Here is a 13,603-nt window from a genome sequence, read left to right on the forward strand (position 1 = left end):
TTCTGGATTTTCACTCAGTACTGTTTGGTGTCACCAGCATTCAGTTATTGCCGATGTATTATACTTAGTCTGGGGTGTGTCATCAGTGGGCTTATAAAATATGTGTGCTGTGATCGGTGTTCCAACATGTGCAAATAAAATGACTATGTCCTGTCGTAATGGGAGGTGTGGATTTTGCATGTAAAATCTTTCAGCCCAGTTACAGCTGTCTCAGTTTTTCGTGTAAAATTATGTCCAGTCATAAGGAAGATATACACACATCAAAAAAAGTGTTGAATCACCCCAGTTCCCAGAACTCCTAGAGACAGACGTTGACTGTGGATATTGTATCACAGACAGTCCCTTTGACTGCTCAGAGATGTCACTGAACCCGCCCAAAGATGTAAACAACCATGAATGAGCAGTGCCTATTAGATGGAGGGGGTCCGACAGCCGATCAGTTCCAGTCATTCCACCAGGAAGGACGTACATGGCTCGTGTTGTCTGTAGTTCAACCATGCCTAGACGGTCAATACCGCTGTTCGATCGCGTCCACATTGTTACTTTGTGCCAGGAAGGGCCTTCAACAAGAGAAGTGTCCAGACGTCTCGGAGTGAACCAGAGCGATGTTGTTCAGATATGGAGGAGATACAGAGAGACAGGCACTGTCGATAAAATGCCTCGCTCAGGCCGCCGAAGGGCTACTACTGCAGTGGATGACCGCTACCTACAGATTATGGCTCGGAGGAACCCTGACAGCAACGCCACCGTGTTGAATAATGCTTTTCGTGCAGCCACAGGACGTCGTGTTTCGACTAAAACTGTGTACAATAGGCTGCATGATGCGCAACTTCACTTCCGACGTCCATGGCGAGGTCCATCTTTGCAACCACGACACCATGCTGCTCGGTACAGATGCTGAATGGACCACTCAGGACTGGCATCACGTTCTTTTCACCGATGAGTGTCTCATATGCCTTCAACCAGACAATCGTCGGAGACGTGTTTGGAGGCAACCCAGTCAGGCTGAACGACTTAGACACACTGTCCAGGGAGTGCAGCAAGGTTGAGGTTCACTGCTGTTTTGCGGTGGCATTGTGTGGGGCTGACGTACGCTGGTGGTGGTCATGGAAGGCGTCGTAACGGGTGTACGATGCGTAAATACCATTCTCCGACCGATAGTGCAACCATATCAGCAGCATATTGGCGAGGTATTTGTCTTCATGGAAGACAATTCGCGCCCCCATTGTGCACATCTTGTGAATGACTTCCTTCAGGATAACGACATCGTACAACTAGAGTGCATGGGATGGATTGAAAAGGGCTGTTTGTGGACGACCTGATCCACCAACCACTCTGAGGGATCTACACCGAATCGCCGTTGAGGACTGGGACAATCTGGACTAACAGTGCCTTGATGAACTTGTGGATAGTGTGCCATGACGAATACAGGCATGCATCAATGCAAGAGGACGTGCTACTGGGTATCAGAGGTACCGGTGTGTACAGCAATCTGGACCACTGCTACTGAAGGTCTCGCTGTGTGGTGGAACAACATGCAATGTGCGGTTTTCGTGAGCAATAAAAAGGGTGGGACTGAGGTTTATGTTGATCTCTATTCAAATTTTCTGTACAGGTTCCGGAACTCTCGGAACTGGGATGATGCAAAACGTTTTTGATGTGTGGAGGTATTTATATTTCCAGAGCCACAACCAGGGGGGTGGGGGTGGGGTGGGAGGGGTGTATTTCAGATACTTTGCTCATTGTTGAATGTTATCAGATTGAGGTTGAATCCGTAATATTTAATTGTAAGTACGGTGATAAATATGTGGCTGGTTTCCTAGGATGATTCTGCCTGGCATGCGGGAGGTGCGTGGCGGCGGTAGCCTGTGGTGGGAACGATTGACGTTTCCAGCTTATGGCAGGAGCTGTCCGAACTAGACAGGCTGGGGTACAACATGCAGCTGACCTAACCACTTCGCCTTCTAGGTGCCTGAATAGCAAACTAATGCTCAGAATGTGCTGGGCAGCCTTCGTAATGTGTGTATTGGAGGTGTTATCCGATGTAATTTCAGGAGATTCAATATGGGCGTGAGTTTGCACTGGACAATTATTCCCTCCCATGTAAATTATCTGGTCGACTGCTTTTACTGCCATCCTACACATTTCCCGTCTTTATGTGGTTGAGAGGACGTCGATTGTGATATGTGTTGTGTGCATCGAGATGGTGAAATTTGGGTGAAAGAGACGTTTGCTGCTTCCCTAACATGAGAAACATGTTAGTTTACTTTGTAAAGTACAAGGATCATTTGGAATGTGTTAGATCATTAACGTAAGTGTTCGTCAAAAAATACGAGTGGAACTACCAATTTCCTCTATTTTTACCGAGTTTTCACTAAAAGATCTTCGCAGACAAGATAAGTTTGTAGCTACTCAGTGATTTGCAGCATGTCCCATGTGATGACCTCGCTAAAGTTTTGGGTTTCTAGACATATAATCCCCTTATCTCTGGAATTGTACTGTGCAAGTGATCGGTAGTGTACTACTATGTGGCTGACATTGAGAACTACCGCGTAAATGGTATGATACTCTAGTGAACCATGTGAAAATACATATGTTCTTGTAATCCTAGTGTCTGGAGATGGATGTAGAAAGCAAGACAGCAAGCAGAAAAGCAGACAAGCAGGTCAGGGCCGGAAACAGTAACAACTTTGTGCCGGGAGAACCAGCCCAGGCTTTGTACTCCAGTTCAGAGAGTGACCACAGTCCATGGAGGGCGCTGTGATCGCGCATCGCGCATCGGTTTAGTGTGTGTGGTGAGCAGTTGACTCATGACTGTTGACCAACCGATCTTGCTAATATCTAGTACTACGGCTGCATATACAGTGCATGTGCATGCTTATGTTTTGGGAATCGATCAGTCTTCGTGGTGACCGGGCCAAATATCTCATGGAATAAGCGTCAAACGAAAAAACTATGAAGAGCGAAACTTGTCTAGCTTGAAGGGGGAAACCAGATGGTGCTATAGTTGGACCTCTAGGTGGCGCTGCCATAGATCAAACGGATATCAACTGCGTTTTTTAAAATAGGAACCCCCATTTTTATTACATAAGCGTGTAGTACGTAAAGAAATAAGAATGTTTTAGTTGGACCACTTTTTTCGCTTTGTGATAGATGGCGCTGTAATAGTCACGAACGTATAAGTATGTGGTATCACATAACATTCCGCACCTCCCGCAAACTCGATCCTCCTCATCCACTTGTCTCACCCATCCTCTCCCACCCCCGACTGCTGCTGCGCCTGTATTCCCACGTCCCACCTGGTCTCCATCTCTGCACCCTCCTTACCCTCTCCCAAGGTGGCTTCCGCCAGCTCCCCCTCCCTGATGATGTCCTCCTCCCCTCCATCTACCCCTCCTATCAACTTTGATCCTCCCCCCACTTCCTGTGTCCTTTCCCTTAGGCACCCTCCCTCCCCTCCCTTCCTCTTCCTTTTCCATTTCCCCCGTCCCCTCCCTCCACCCCTCTTCCCCTGGGCTTCCCCTACCCCTTACTCCCTTCCCCCTGTTTCCCCTGCCCATGGCATCTGCTCTCCACTCTCCCTCCCTCCCCCACTCCTCCTCTCTTGGCAGGTCCCTGGACTCGTACAAGGTTAGTGAACATTCGCGCGCTGGAGATCAACGCCTCGTGTTCTGTGTGTGCCATCGTTTTGTGCTTAAGTGGTTCGGTGTTATTCGTTTTGTGCACCTACGTTCACGTGTGACAATTTTCGTTTCTGTCTGTGTCCAAGTGTCTGAACAATTTTATCTTGGACTCCACGCCCGTGAACGTCACCTTGTATTTTAAAAAGTGTTGTCTCCGTTTATATGTCCACCATGTTTTTCTCTAAATGTTTTCATTTGTATATCTGTGTTTCTCTGGGGCCAAAGAGCGGCGTCTTATGCTGCTGCAGGCCTGCCTGTACTACAGGTTTCAAAATAACAATAAAGAAAAAAAAATAACATTCCACCAGTTCGGACGGTATTTGTTTCGTGATACATTACCCGTGTTAAAACGGACCGTTTACCAATTGCGGAAAAGGTCGATATCGTGTTGATGTATGGCTGTTGTGATCAAAATGCCCAACGAGCGTGTGCTATGTATGCTGCTCGGTATCCTGGACGACATCATCCAAGTGTCCGGACCGTTCGCCGGATAGGTACGTTATTAAACGAAACAGGAAGTGTTCAGCCACATGCGAAACGTCAACCACGACCTGCAACAAATGATAATGGTGATGCCCAAGTAGGTGTTTTAGCTGCTGTCGCGGCTAATCCTCACATCAGTAGCAGACAAATTACGAGAGAATCGGGAATCTCAAAAATGTCGATGTTGAGAATGCTACATCAACATCGATTGCACCCGTACCATATTTCTATGCACCAGGAATTGCATGGCGACGACTTTGAACGTCGTGTACAGTTCTGCCACTGGGCACAAGAGAAATTACGGGACGATGGCAGATGTTTTGCACGCGTTCTACTTAGCGACGAAGCATCATTCACCAACAGCGGTAACGTAAACCGGCATAAATGCACTATTGGGCAACGGAAAATCCACGATGGCTGCGACAAGTGGAACATCAGCGACCTTGGCGGGTTAATGTATGGTGCGGCATTATGGGAGGGAGAATAATTGGCCCCCATTTTATCGATGGAAATCTATATGGTGCAAAAAAATGGTTCAAATGGCTCTGAGCACTATGGGACTCAACTGCTGTGGTCATAAGTCCCCTAGAACTTAGAACTAATTAAACCTAACTAACCTAAGGACATCACACACATCCATGCCCGAGGCAGGATTCGAACCTGCGACCGTAGCAGCCCCGCGGTTCCGGACTGCGCGCTATATGGTGCAATGTATGCTGATTTCCTACGTAATGTTCTACCGATGTTACTACAAGATGTTTCACTGCATGACAGAATGGCGATGTACTTCCAACATGATGGATGTCCGGCACATAGCTCGCGTGCGGTTGAAGCGCTATTGAATAGCATATTTCATGACAGGTGGATTGGTCATGGAAGCATGGCCCGCACGTTCGCCGGATCTGACGTCCCCGGATTTCTTTCCGTGGGGAAAGCTGAAGATTATTTGCTATCGTGATCCACCGACGACGCCTGACAACATGCGTCAGGGCATTGTCAATGCATGTGCGAACATTACGGAAGGAGAACTACTCGCTGTTGAGAGGAATGTCGTTACACGTATTGCCAAATGCATTGAGGTTGACGGACATCATCTTGAGCATTTATTGCATTAATGTGGTATTTACAGGTAATCGCGCTGTAACAGCATGCGTTCTCAGAAATGATAAGTTTACAAAGGTACTTGTATCACAGTGTAACAATCGAAATAAAATGTTCAAACGTACCTACGTTCTGTATTTTAATTTAAAAAACCTGTTCGTCTAAAATTGTGAGCCATATGTTTGTGACTATTACAGCGCCATCTATCACAAAGCCAAGAACGTTGTCCAACTAAAACATTCATATTTCTTTACGTACTACCACGAATATGTAATAAAAAGTGGGGGTTCCTATTTAAAAAAAAAAAAAACAGTTGATATCCCTTTGACCTATGGCAGCGTCATCTAGCGGGCCAACCATAGCGCCATCTGGTTTCCCCCTTCAAGGTAGACAAGTTTCGTTCCTTGTGGCTTTTTCGTTTGACGCTTATTTCGTAGGATATTTGGCCCTGTGACGATCAGTGGACCACCTTGTATAAATGAGTGTCTGGTTGTTGATAGCTATATGTTGGATGCAGAGGTGATTTTATATGGTCAGGTTACGAATTGTTTACTACATCGATATGGTAATCGTCTGTTGTTATATAGCCCGGATGGAGATCGGTTTCCCGCTGACAAATTCAAGCTTTCCTTGACAGTAGCAGAGCAGTGGAATTGAGGAAGTGCCTTTGGCGACAGTTTCCATATTTCATGATCTGTAGACGACTTTTGCAGGGTTTATCTCTCAGTGCAGTATGACTGCTGTGTTTTTCTTTCCTATTTGCACGATATAGTTTTGCCTCTGAAAGTCTCATGTTTTGTCCGTCTGCAGAAAATGGCGGACACTGCTCCCGCAGTGGCGGCAGCAGTAGTTTGGCGGGTGAGGTTCAGAATGCTCCATTCACAGGAAGTTCCATGACGTCAGAGAGCCACAAGACATCCTCTGTGTATGGCATTGGAGTCTCTACAGACTGGTTCAAACAAGACAGGGGCAACGTATTTATGGAACGTTCTGTGACATCTGAGAGTCATGTGATGTCTTCTTTGTTCGAGTGTTCAGAGACATGTCCAAGCAGACCATCCTCCTCTGGTTCTGACGGGTGGGATGCTGTCCTCAAACGCCATTGTGCTTTAGACCATCTCCAGACAAGCAGTTGTAGGACATCGAAAATTCACCGAAAATTCCAGCCATTTTTCTCTTCTGTAGGACAGTGCTTTGAATTGTTTGTGTAATTGTTCTGATTTTCTCATCTGTGCTTAGACACCAGTGTGCTTCTAGGAGTGAGGAAAATAACATCCCTGGCTCCAACAGCAAATATTACACTATGCCCACGCAGCGTTTCAGAAAAGTGATGAACACCACCGCCAGCTGTAGGCCTTAAAAAAATTTTCTCCCTCTGGCAAGCAGCTAAAACTCGAAAAGTGGTGAGCGTCCTGTTTAGAGCTGTAGACAGAGGTATTTATTTCAACTTCCAAATCATCGTTTAGGCGTGTAAAATCAGATATTGCAGCTGATACCGTTTTCGCGATTATTTCCCACCAAAGTGTGTGAGGTGTCTCAGGGACGTTTCACATGTGTACCGCTGTCGTTTTGGAGTCTATTCAAGTGTGGCGGTATACATCGTAAAACTGAAGCAAACTACTGTGCAGAGATCTTTTTGAAAGTGTATTTAGAAACATATTCAGTTTGATTTAGTAACTGCTGAAGCAGCCCATGTTAGCGACGAGGGAAGGCTGTGGTATAGCGCACAAAAGCGCGCGAAGTGTCTCAGGAATGGTCGCAAGTGTGCCGCGACCATTTTTTTAGAGTCGATGTTCAAGTGTGGTGATGGTATTCCTCAGAATAAAACGTGTAAAATCACTTCGCAAATTGTTTAAATATTCATGCGTCTCCTACAAAGCTCTCTTTTTGTGCAGTGGTACATTTAGTTCCTGTGACTTCTTCAAATGATGTATGTGACAATATTCCGCATATTGCTTAAACACCAGATGTAGCAACTCCTGAAGCAGTTCGCGTTCAATGACAATGGGTGTCCATGCGCCAGGGGTCAGGTGGGAGTCTGCGGGTATTTCCATAGCGACAGGGAGTACTTATCGTATGACTGTCCTGCAGCTACTGCATGCTGGCGCTGTGAGCCTGGTGTGGTCCCTGCCCCAGAGTCCTCGTGTCTGCTGGAAGAGGCCACGTGCTGGGGTGGGTAACTGCGTGTTGCACTTCAGAAGACTGACTGGGCTTTATCGAATAATATACAGTTAAGCACACACATTTATCCGCATGAATTGTGAAGTGTAACTCAGCCCCATCCTTCCACATCTTCATCATTTTATAAGTGTATTCATATTCTTCATACGTTCACCAAATATCGTTGCTTTCCATGGCTATGGACACAGTCCTCAGTTGCATCATTACACCTAATATACCCTTTAAACTCTTCCTTTTCCAGCATAGACATCTCATCCACTGAACACACAGTATACAGTAAACAATTGTCTGTCCTCTTGGGAAGCTCAGGACAGACTGAGCGAATTTCCCGCCATTTTCCCCAGACTGCCATCTTGGATTACGTGATGAGAGGGAGGGGGTAGGGCTGAAAGCGCCCTCTGGTGGTGATGGTGTTGTGAACTTGATCAGCTGGCCTCTAGGCCTGAAGGGGAACACAGTGTATGGAGCTACTATCTATGTCAATTCTAATTGTTTGAATAAACAGTATACCATAATGCATATAAAATAAAGACTTAAGTCCATCCTATCCAGCAGCCCAGTACAGACTGAGTCCTTTTATCGCACATTTCCAGATGCGAAATTGGAGTGGGTAGGGGGAAGGGGTAGGGTTGGTGTATTTGGGTTAGTGGAGATAGCCTAATTGACCTATTTTCCCATCAAAATTTTGCCTTCCCGCCATGACATCACTGCGATGTTGCCACATCTATGGCCGCCATCTTGGATCTGTCATCTTGTATAAATCAGGCAACAGTTCCGAGTGGGGTGATGCTGTCATTATCTCACTACTTACAGGATAGAATGTCCAGGCTGTGATACATATTATATGGGACAGGCAGGTAGAAGACTTGAATTCAGGTTAGGTGAGTATTTAGTTCTGAATAGGCGGGATATAGTTGAGAGATCCATGTACGCTGCCCACTTGGTTGAGAGAGGACACACACACACTTCCATCACTGAGGTTGGGTGTCAGATTGTTACACTTACTGTAAGACGTCGTGGTCTCCTGACCTTCATTGCTTACATATTCCGCCCTCACAATCATATTCCGCACATCAAGACGCTTCATTCGAACCCGAACTCGATAAGATAAAGTCTATGTTGTATGAATTCATGTAAACAATATGCAAATAACAAGTGCGCACCGAGGTTGAAATACTCGAGGCTGGCGTACACACATACATTCCAGACACAACGGTCACAGGAGCTTTTAGTTCGAGAGAGGCAGACCACACAACGGGAGGCCGGTCCCTTCAGAGGACGAGTCAACCTCGGCCGCCCGTGCAGCAGACAGTGTATGCCTGAGTGAAAGGGGGAACGACCCCATGTTCGGCTTAAAAGCAAATTCCGCTACATTGTGTGGGAGCATCCAACCTATGCATTCTTTACACATAGCACGCAGTTTCAGAGATTTTCACAGGGAGACAGCAAACGCCAAACGCCGATACTTCTGATTTCCAGATTGGTCGCCTTAAATGAAACGTCATTCTCCTGTTTTACAACAGCAATGCTGATTGGCACACGATATTTCTGATGCCTTGAGCTGAAGGAGTAATGGAAGAGACCGAAAGATATACCCCTTCACATCTGGTGTGGAGAGGCGCCGTTCCGTTGTCGCTCTTGTAGTGAGGAACAAGTCTCTCCTCAGTACTTCACTGGGAGAGCACCCCTGTCAAAAGCGAATCGAAGTGCGACTCTATATTGAGTCCTTGCGATTAAGCGTTGTTAACTGTGTTGGCCGACACACTTATTGTGCGGTGATGGACTTATAGTTAAATGAATGCGAGCGAATTTTTAAGTGGCATCGTGGTGGACTGGTTATATGACCGGTGTACCACGCCAATAGTTAGACTAGGGGCGAATAGGAATCCTTGACGTCATCAAGGAGTAGGGAGACTTTGATTGGCGAAGGTCGATCCAGATAGAATGAGAGTTATCTTATTTGTCAGCAGTGAGCGGCGCAGACAGCAGTCATCGCAGCTTACGGTATTGTGCGCTACAGCTATTGCGAGCCCCATATTTCCTCCACAACAGTACACTTCACTGCATTTCACACGCGACAGCCTCGACCGTACCTAGCAACATTGTAAAGGATAATTATTCAAGTTGAGTAGGCGCGCCTCTCAGCCATTCTGCCAAATCAATAACAATCTTAAACTTTGTATAGAAATTTCATTAGCGAATCCTATCCTTGAGAGGTAACTTCACATTCCGAAAAGAACCAGGATATAACTTGTTCAATTCATATCTAAAAGTGCCATTGTGATTTCTCAGAATTTTTGCAAAATAAATAATAATCTTCGTTAGTTTCATGTTTTTCTTACACTAACTAGTACTACTCCAGTACCCAAGTATCCCACTAGTTACGTAAGAAATTTTGTGAATTTTCGTGTCATTTGCTGCGGACGACTCCAGAAGATATTTATTGCTGAAAGTTTTTCGGGCATTTCTCTTTAGAACGTTAGGAGCGTCTGTCTGACTTCTGTAGTAGTGTGAGGGTGGAAATTGCATCTTGCAGGAGCCACAGGGTAAAGGGTACATCTCAGATTAATCTGTTGCGCAGAATATTAACTGAAAAGGGCAATTTTGATGGAACTCCTGGAGGACATGAAAATATACTGCAATCCGAGGTCATCTGGCATTTACCTGCTCAATGAGCAGGTGATTGTGAGGAGCAGCTGATTTTGGGAGCTCTTTGAAGGTCTTCTGCTTCAGGGTAGGAGACGTCATGACCCAGGAGGGAACTAATATCGAAATTTTGGTCTGCCTTTGATTTGGCAACACTGGGCGTGGTAGTTTGTGAGAACACATTATTATTGTCAGTGGATCCGTTTGTCAACCATTTTGTTGGTTCCATCAAATGCCGTATCGGTTATACTATAAACAGGTACAACATTATTGAACCGCTAGTCCTAGGGCCTATGTATAATGCAGTGTGTTACATCGTTCTTTGGAAATAGCGCACCACAATTAGAGCTACATCATACATTACATAAGAAATTTACGCCAATAGAGCGCGTTAGAATGTTTTTGTTAATTGTATGTGGTTAAAGTGGCCTTGTTATGTTGATCTCAGTATTTTACTACGATATTAACAGAGGTTAAAAAGAGATTTGTGTGACCTTTTGTATTTATTTTAAATTAATTACTTAGTGGATCACTTAACCACTGTAATACTATCGACTGAACTAGATTTCAGCTTTTGACTAATTCCATTTGGTATATAACTATATTTTTATGAAAACCATGTTCGGAACTTTTTATTTTTTTAATTTTTTTTAAGCTACTGTATTGTAAAGAAACGGGTTTGCTTGGTTTTTGAAATATAGAGGGCACTATTTACACTACGTGACGCGATCTGAGGTTGCCATCCTTTTTTGTAAACAACCACCTCAGTTTCCTTCTGCCTATACACCTGTATAGTTATGTGGTGACATATACTGCTGCAAGTTTGTTGCAATATAATTCACTCAAATGGTAAGTGGAAAGGCTCAGTGCTATTGGACAACGCGGTGTTTTAGTTACTGTTTTATGTAAATCAGTTCTTGTTCTGTAATTTCCTTGTATTTTAGCACTGAAGATGAATATCTGTAGTTGAAATCTAGATATGCAAGAATATTAAAAAACCAATGAGCCTGCGACTGATTATTCCTTCCTTATCAAATTCATCTAGCAGATGCCGCTTTTCCGTTTGCGTTCAATATGCAAGGTTTCTGAAGAAGAGAAATTTGTTAACATCGAGTATTGATTTAAGTGTCAGGAAGTCGTTTCTGAAAGTATTTGTATGGAGTGTAGCAATGTATGGAAGTGAAACATGGACGATAAATTGTTTAGACAAGAAGTGGTGCTACATAAGAATGCTGAAGATTAGATGGGTAGATCACATAACTAATGAGGAGGTATTGACTAGAATTGGGGAGGAGTTTGTGGCACAACTTGACTAGAAGAAGGGATCGGTTGGTAGGACATGTTCTGGGGCATCAAGGGATCACCAATTTAGTACTGGAGGGCAGCGTGGAGGGTAAAAATCGTGGAGGGAGACCAAGAGATGAATACACTAAGCAGATTCAGAAGGATGTAGGCTGCAGTAGGTACTGGGAGATGAAGAAGCTTGCACAGGATAGAGCAGCATGGAGAGCTGCATCAAACCAGTCTCAGGGCTGAAGACCACAACAACAACAACAACAAACAACAATGCAATGCTTGAAGGTCGTCTACGATCTCTCTGAGGTGATGACTCACTAAATGGATTTAAATAGCTACAGCTGAATGTTTATATTCCTTAAGTCTGATAGCATCTTTATGGTCATTATATATATTTATAACGCTCATCACATTTGTCCTGTAACTTGGCAGAACATTGAGTTTTGTACAGACCGCAATTTTCAAACTTATTATTCTTTTTTTCTCGGTCATGACGTCTTTATGTCCCGATATGTTCTTGGTATGAAAAACTAATTTTTCCACCTTTCGCGATTTTCTGTCATAGTACAGAAATGTGACTATTTTGAAGCTATTCCTTTCATCCGAGTTCTCAGCCTGGCATTTGTTTTGCCTAATGATCGGGCTGTGATCTCTCGAAACGTATAATAAGTATGATTAATGTTACTGAACATTGTGGTTGACGCTGAAAATCTACAAAATCTTGATACAACCGCGACAACGCATGCAGTAAAACTTAACGAAGTACTTTTTCAGTACTGAACGTGAGACCAACTCCGTGCCATTATACCGGTTTTGGAGAAATACGGAGAGATAGAACCCTGGCGTGTCGATGAGAGCGCGGAAGCCAGGAATCGAGGCCTGTGGTCAGCGTGCGTCCGCTTCCGCCAGCGCTGCTTCGGGGAGAGCCAAGAGGCAGCGGGCAGTACGGACGCAACATGCAGTACAGTCACAGGCAGAACCAGCTGCGTTCCGTAAGTCCCACAAACCTTCTCTCATGACTGGCCGCTCGCAAGGGCCAATACGCTAATTCGCTTTAATTTTCTTAAACGATTCAGTCTGTCCTCAGAGTTGTTCTCGACAATGGTCATCGTCGATTTCTCTCATGGAAGGTGTGTACAGTCAGAAGATGCCCCCTCCAAATACTCTGCTGGCTATTAAAGTTGGAGTATCAGGAAGTATAGAAAATACCGCAATTGTGCAAAGTGTGCATAAACAAGATAGTAGGAAGAATACTAGATTAAATTTGTAGTTTGGGGGAATTCGGGGAGGAAATGTAGTACAAACGGGTGCCATCTTAGGCATCAAAAACGGCACTAAACTGGCTGGGCATAGAGTTGAACTGTGAGAGGACAGAGACTAGTACATCATCGAATGCTGCTTCGCCGTAGCGGCTGGCGAATGATGCGGGACAGTCTCTCGGAAACACGGAACTAGATTTTTCATTGGGTGAAATATCGATCAAACGTGCTAGCCAGGGAAACAGCCGAAAACGATATGTATCGATTGTGGTTAGGACATTACTATCGACATGCGGTGTTGCGTTATCTTGTTGAAATATAACGTCGTCACACCTCGAAAATACAGCACAGCCACCGGTCTTAACATGTCAGAAATGTAGCGGCTGCTGTCTGAATTACCGGCTATGCGAACCACAGTTGAACACATTGACTACCCAATGACACTCCAGTCCCTCACGCTATGCGCTGCGTCTTTATAACGAAAGCAACCAATCTGGCAACATTTTGGTCGCACTCTGTGTGTCGTACAGCAAACAAGAGCATTTGCTAAATCACGGTACGTGACGTGGCTGTGTCTCGATTCCTTCCAACACGAGTTTTGTGGGGCCACTGGGATTCCGAATGGCGGTGAGTATGGCCCTTATGAACCCATAATTTCTATATTCGCGTGATAGTCTGAGATCCAGACCAACAGCAGTAGCAATATCATTGAACGAGAAACCGCAGTCTTCGTAGACCACGATCTTACCGCTGTACAATTGTATAGACGTTTCTCCATCTCATACGCGGCGTAATACTCTCTTCTTACAAATATGAAACGTACAAACGCAGTTTCTGAATGAATAGCACTCTGTGTAGTCCTTCCTTATATACAGAATATAGATGGCGTTACTGTTAACCGCTTTGTGCGGTTACACTGAAATGATAATCGTTTGGATATCCAAACACATAGTA

The 13,603-nt window shown here is 44.8% G+C and overlaps 1 protein-coding gene across 2 annotated transcripts in view; it reads left to right on the top strand.

Moving 5' to 3' along the window:
• LOC124721610 (ras-related protein Rab-3) overlaps positions 1-13,603 on the top strand; it is an 832,513-nt gene that overhangs the window by 16,288 nt on the left and 802,622 nt on the right. Inside the window, exon 2 of one of the 2 annotated variants that reach the window (XM_047246661.1) lies at positions 12,165-12,382. The exons of the other annotated variant lie outside the window; for it this stretch is intronic. Within the exon in view, the coding sequence (XP_047102617.1) occupies positions 12,347-12,382 (36 nt within the window). The 5' untranslated portion in view covers positions 12,165-12,346. The remainder of the gene's footprint in view (positions 1-12,164; positions 12,383-13,603) is intronic. 2 annotated transcript variants of the gene reach the window in all.

The sequence above is a fragment of the Schistocerca piceifrons genome, chromosome X (assembly GCF_021461385.2).
Source record: "Schistocerca piceifrons isolate TAMUIC-IGC-003096 chromosome X, iqSchPice1.1, whole genome shotgun sequence".
Taxonomy (NCBI): Eukaryota; Metazoa; Arthropoda; class Insecta; order Orthoptera; family Acrididae; genus Schistocerca; species Schistocerca piceifrons.